A 6074-nucleotide genomic window follows, 5' to 3' on the forward strand; every position below is an offset into this window, starting at 1 on the left:
TAAGTTTTTTCTGTGAACAATCAATGAAGAAAAACAATCTGACAGCGTCATTAAAAATTAGCTTTCCATTATCAATTAAATGTACACGATGTTTACAATTCTGGTATATGGCCAAAGAATATGCCGTTCAACGTTTTGTTTTTTCGAAACCTGCCTCGTTCAATCAAAATATCTGAAAAGTGATGCGGATATCTTTGCAGTGTTAAGTATAGATGTTCAGTGCTTGTCTAACAAATTAAATTTTATTGAACTCTTCATTAGGAGAAACAACTTTATATTTTCAATATTTCGTGAATACTGGTACAAACATAATGATACTGAAAATATATACATAGCTGATTATAAACTCAAAGCCCAATCGCTGCGAGTGAGTCATAAAAACTGTGGAACTTAAATTTTCGTTATAAAAAATATCACCTGGTTGCACCCTAATAGAGCTTATTGAAGTTTTGAACGCCGAGATGATTATGGAATGTTGTGAAATCTATAATGAAAAAGATTTTTGTATTATTGATGTTTGCAGACCTCCCTCTAATGACTTTAATGATTTATATTTATTCTTCAGTGTTCACAACTGTTGTCTGAATCACTGCAAAAATTCCAGTATTTTAATCATAGGCGGAGATCCAAATATACACCAATTTAGTGACACAATGAATGCAAAAATGTTATTTCATCTATTCAACTCGTTTGGTATGACGTCATTTATAACTGATTACGCTAGAATTTTCACAAATATTGCTTTACTAGTCAGTCATCCATATATAATTACCAACGCACTCCAAATTTTTGAAGTGTGTGTGTGTTGGTGTGTGCGCGTATGCGTACGTACCTTTAAGGTGCGTACTGACTTGAGCAAATTTGCGAACACGAACGCTGTGCGCGCAAATTTGCTCAAGTCAGTACCACTCAAAAATGTTGTGTGCGTAAGCGCGTTCCCGCACGAATACTATCCGTCGCTTGTCGGTACATCAAAGGAAACTCGTGCTCAGTGTGGACGGTGTTTTGGTCATGAAAGCTTGTTCGCGCATAGTCTTTTATAAAATATGGAGTGGGACAATGAAAAGGCGCTCCAATTAATAGATGAATATGAGAAATATCCGATTTTATGGAATGCCAAACATCCGGAGCACTTCTCAAGGAACAAAAAATCAGATGCATGGGAACATATTGCGTATAACTTAAAAGTGGAAGAACATGAAGCGAAACAGAAAATGAATAGTCTTCTAGGGTCATTTCGGAGGGAAAAAGCAAAAGGAAAAAAAAGTTTTGGGACAGGCATAGGTTAGTAAATATCCTGATTTTGAAGGTACTTTATAAAAATAAATGCATTGTTTCGAAGGTCAGAAAGATGTATATATATCGAAATGGTATGCATTCAAAAGAATGCATTACTTACTTGATAAAGATGAACCAAGAGAAACAATTGATACAGAGACAGAATGCGTAAGTATTTTATTAGTTATATATGATTCTTTTACAGGGTGAGTCACTACTGTGTCCTAACTTGAATTTATGCATACTGGTCTTGCCAACAAATACGACCATTGCTAGTAAAGTATGCAGCAAATTCTTTTCGAGTGTCCTGTGCTTCTTTAGGTGATTTTCGGGGCAAAGTTCTAATAGGGATCAGCGATGACATTTTTTCATTTAGTGTTTCTCTCCAATTGCCTGGTACAAATTGGCCATCTATGTCAGCATCGAAGGTTCCCGTGGGATTATACAACGTCCGAGACTGTTTGTTTCTTCTTAAAAAGTTGTGAAGCAAAACAATAGTCATTACGACAAGTTCTGCCTTTTCGGGCTCTAAAAGCATAGGCTTTCGTAATATTCGAAATACGGCAGAAGAGATTCCAAAGACATTTTCTACAATTCTTCTCGCTCGGCTAAGACGATAATTGAATATTCTTTCCATCGATCCTTTCTGATGGGTTCCTGAGAATGGCTTCATAATATGCTTACACAACGGAAATGCCTCATCTCCGAGAAATACATATTCCACCACCTGATTCCTTCCTGGTAGACTTCTTGCTGTAGGAATATTTAAGTCATTGCTCTGTAATCTTTTATGTAGTGTACTGTGTTTAAACACGCCTCCATCAGAAATTCGGCCCTGTATCAGCAAATATAAAATTGTAATTTGCATCAACTAATGCGAACACAATGCTAAAGTGTGATTTATAGTTATAGTATTCGCTGCCGCTGTTTATTGGCGCTTGAAGCGCTATATGCTTTCCATCCATGGCTCCCAAGCAATTTGGAAAGTTCCACAACTCTTCATATTGTTCTGCAACTAACAACCATTCTTCAGGAGATGACGGCATCTGCAAAAGTCATATAGTTTTAGATTCAACATTGAAATGAATAACTTTTCACAATTTTTAACTTTTTCAGGCTATTATTGATGAGGTACAGAATCCTGAGGAAGCAGATCGCGGACCGCTGGATACTTCTCCCCAAAATTCTGATTTAGGAAGCAAAACACCTCAAATTGACTTGCAACCCCAAGATGAACAGGATGTGAATGAAATGCCTCCAAAACCGAAAAAGAGGAAAGCAAAAAGTAACAATGAAGATCCAAGATTGGAGGAAGCTTTTCAAATTTTGACAAAAATGGCCGCACCTCAAGCAGTCGTAACAGAAGATGAATTAGCAGTATATTGAAAATACATAGCACATAAACTGAGAGGTTACAGTAGAAGGACTCGAGTCGAAGTTGAACATGCTTTTAGTCGAATTCTTTATGAGGCTGATATCGGCAAATACGAGTGGGTTGCTCCACCAGTCCCGTTTGTTCCTCATACTATGTCACAACAACTTACAACACCTCTTCCGACAATGTGGTCGCCTAATTATACACCTCATTGTACCCCATCACGTTCTCCCTGTACAACTCCTTACTCAACTTATTCTTCTTCACAATCCCACTGCTCCACCCAAGGCTCAACCCCCAACCCCACCTTAACCGAACTGGTAAATATTGATTTGACTTATTCAGATTCAGATTCAGTACGCACCTTAAAGGTGCGTACTGACTTGAGGCATAGTGAAAACCTGGCCAATGAAGCCCGGCAAGATATTACTATTACTTTGAGAAGAGCAAAACTTCTGAAATCCAATATTATCCCAGCGGAGAAACAATCCCTAAAATATTTGAATAGTTCAGCCACCGACTCATTGACAAGATGACGACGTTACTCGACTCTCCGGAATATCAACCATCAACCAGAGATCCCACAACATATCTTGAAAAGAAGACCAAAACAAATGTCAACTACTCCAACATTCCCGCTGACAAGAAGAACTCTCTAATTCCAAGAGAGAAATCTTCTCGAACACCTTCTATATATTTCGTTTTCCAAAAATATCCAAACATCTCACTTCTTCCCATTGTTAGTGTTTTTGGATCCCCAACACAGGCCTTCGCCAAACAGCTTGCTAATCTATCCAACAATCAGCCGAACATTTCTCATCATATGTCCAAAATTCCTATCAGTTCATTGAAATAATGAAATCCTTTCACGTAGTATCCCTTTTCACGAATATTCCACAATCCAAAACCTTATCCGTCCTCAAAACGAAACACCAAATTCCCCAAGACACTCACAACCTCATCAGCCACTGCGATTCAAGCACCTATTTCATTTCATAGGGCAAATTTCATAAACAAGTGAAAGGCGCCCTAATAGGTTCCCCACTCTCTCCAGTCCTTGCTACATGGCAGACTTTGAAACCAGTGCAATAGAAATGTCTGACCTTAAACTTATCGTGTTGGCTCCGATACGTAGATGACGTCTTCGTTATATGGCCTCATGGATTTGAAAGTTTCTATACATCTCTAAACCACATCAACTCCTCACATTTGGACCTAAATATCACAAGGAAAATCGAACATAACAACTCACTTCCATTCCTGGACTTTCTCATCACAAAATCCATGCAAGAGATGACATTGGCAGATCAAGATTTTCAGATGATGCGGTGCTGCAAGTTTTTCCGGGTTTTCCTACAGCTGAAAAAGCAAATGCGCCACTGGAATCAATCAAGTCGCCCCGGAGCGCCAATTCATTTTTTGTAGGTTCAAAATTTCATAATTTGTATTACTTTTTTTATATGAAAATGAATCCAATAATTCCTTCCTACACACTGTTTACCGAAAACCAACCAATATTAATCGCTACGTCAATGCTAAGTTCCATCATTATCCTGCCCAATCAAATTCCGTTTAAAATTCTCCCAATGAGGCACAGGGCATATACCATGTTCCACCTGCTCCAAAACTTACATCGGCCAGACCGACAGAAAAGTATCCAACAAAGCCTATGAACATGAGCTTGCTGTGCGTAAACCAGATCCAGCCTCATCCTTTTTCAAATGTCATCGTCAAACAGGCCACAACAATAACCTTCGAAAACAGCAAAACCATTGCCATCGAAAAAACTTGCCCTGTCCAGGATATTACGCGAAGCGATTGAAATTGAAAAACGTCACAACTGTAAATTGATGGATGTAGCCGTTACTACGTGGTAGGAAATCATAATGAAGAAAAAAAAACATAGAAATTTAATTTGTCTTTTCTTCGTCACAACTGTATATATGTGAATGAAAGGTTGTTCTTGAAAATGTTTTTTTAATATCAGTTAATACGATGTGGAAAAACAAACCTCCATGGAAATATTTGAGAATTATGATATCAACTCACCTCAGTTATTGTGTGGGATTTTTAAGAATGAGGTATGGTAAATGACGAGAGTAACAAATGCTTCCATTCGAGAGATTATCAGATTCGTAATGAAAAAATGATTTATTTTATGATAATCAAACCAGCGGAATTTTCAGAAAAATCGAAAGAACATTAAATTCATAATACCATATGGAAATTATCGATCACAAATTTGCTACAGAAAATGCAGGTCCGTATTCAAAATTTCAGAGTTGGGAGTTCCCCAAGTCTGCTGACACTTTGTAAAAAATCCAAGATCTCATTCCGATAGTACAATGTAAGCTCTTATGGCAAAGTGTATATAGATTTCCACTATTTCTGCTAATATATCTTTGAATTAATAAGATACAGTATACCAAAAGAGTTAGAGTCGATTATTTGTAGTATTGAATAGTAACCAAAAATAGGCCACCATCTCTTACTGTTTACGATATCCCCATACAAAAATTCGGATTTGAACTTTTTCCAAAAATTCAGCTATGAAGTACTCGTAGAGTACATAAATATAACAAATGAGATATTATCAAATTGTTGGGATAATTTCATTAACTAACGGATGTATACCTGGGATAACATTTTAGCATATGATACCATATGATGGTGTTTTAAACAATAATAACTAGCGAGCGCCTAAATCAATTTTTCGTTGGTAAAGGAAACGCCACGGTAAAAAATAAGTTATGAATGTATACCAGGTGAAAACCATTGATTATTATACTAATTCAAATGAATGTCATTATGAAACGCAAATGCGTGATAAAAGAGATCATTGACACTGAAAAATAAACTCTACTTCTTATCATCATTGTTTTACTGATGAGCTCGCTTGTATTGGGTTGTTCAAAAGTTTCGTGCGTTTTAATGTCATGTCTTTATGTAGCTCCATATCTCAATAAATCTTTATTCTACTGTGTCGTCGTGTATACTGATCGATAGAAAATATTGTACTTTATACATTGATGCTATTCATTTTCCCCTAATTTCAATTTTATGCCTTTTTCCATCTCATTACTACATTGATGTCGTTGAGAGATTTCAAATTGAACCAAAGCGCTGCCGAAACAGCCCGAAAAATTCCCCAGGCATTTGGCAATAATGGTGTTAATGAATATACTTTCGGCGTTGGTTTGTGAAACTTCGTTCCGGGGATTGTGGCCTCGAAGATGATCCCCGAAGTGGTCGACCCGGACGAGACAGACTCTGACGGAGACAGACCCACCACAAACTGTGTCTGGGATGACGGAAAAACTGGGCGTCAGCTCCCATGAGGTTTTTGATGGTTTAAAGAGTATTAGAAAGGAAAGAACAATTGACGGAAATTGTCATGTTTCGAGGTATATTCTTCTCCGCT

The 6074-nt window shown here is 37.3% G+C and overlaps 1 protein-coding gene across 1 annotated transcript; it reads left to right on the plus strand.

Annotated features, from left to right (window-relative positions):
* The first annotated feature begins 8 nt into the window (after positions 1–8).
* Positions 9–6074, plus strand: LOC141481018 (uncharacterized). The gene is made up of 2 exons (XM_074171927.1): positions 9–1446; positions 2395–6074. Exons 1-2 carry the CDS (start codon positions 1327–1329, stop codon positions 2662–2664), a joined length of 390 nt encoding a protein of 129 aa, XP_074028028.1. The 5' UTR covers positions 9–1326; the 3' UTR covers positions 2665–6074.

This window comes from Leptinotarsa decemlineata, unplaced genomic scaffold, assembly GCF_025532065.1.
Source record: "Leptinotarsa decemlineata unplaced genomic scaffold, Ldec_3_MD MMD2_tig00000035_RagTag_RagTag, whole genome shotgun sequence".
Lineage (NCBI taxonomy): Eukaryota > Metazoa > Arthropoda > Insecta > Coleoptera > Chrysomelidae > Leptinotarsa > Leptinotarsa decemlineata.

What these genes read in the sequence shown, in the direction of transcription:
- LOC141481018 (XM_074171927.1), top strand. Translation starts at nt 1,327, where the DNA reads ATGCATTGTTTCGAAGGTCAGAAAGATGTATATATATCGAAATGGTAT. An exon ending in TTGATACAGAGACAGAATGC is followed by an intron (nt 1,447 to 2,394) that starts GTAAGTATTTTA and finishes TAACTTTTTCAG; the next exon opens with GCTATTATTGATGAGGTACA.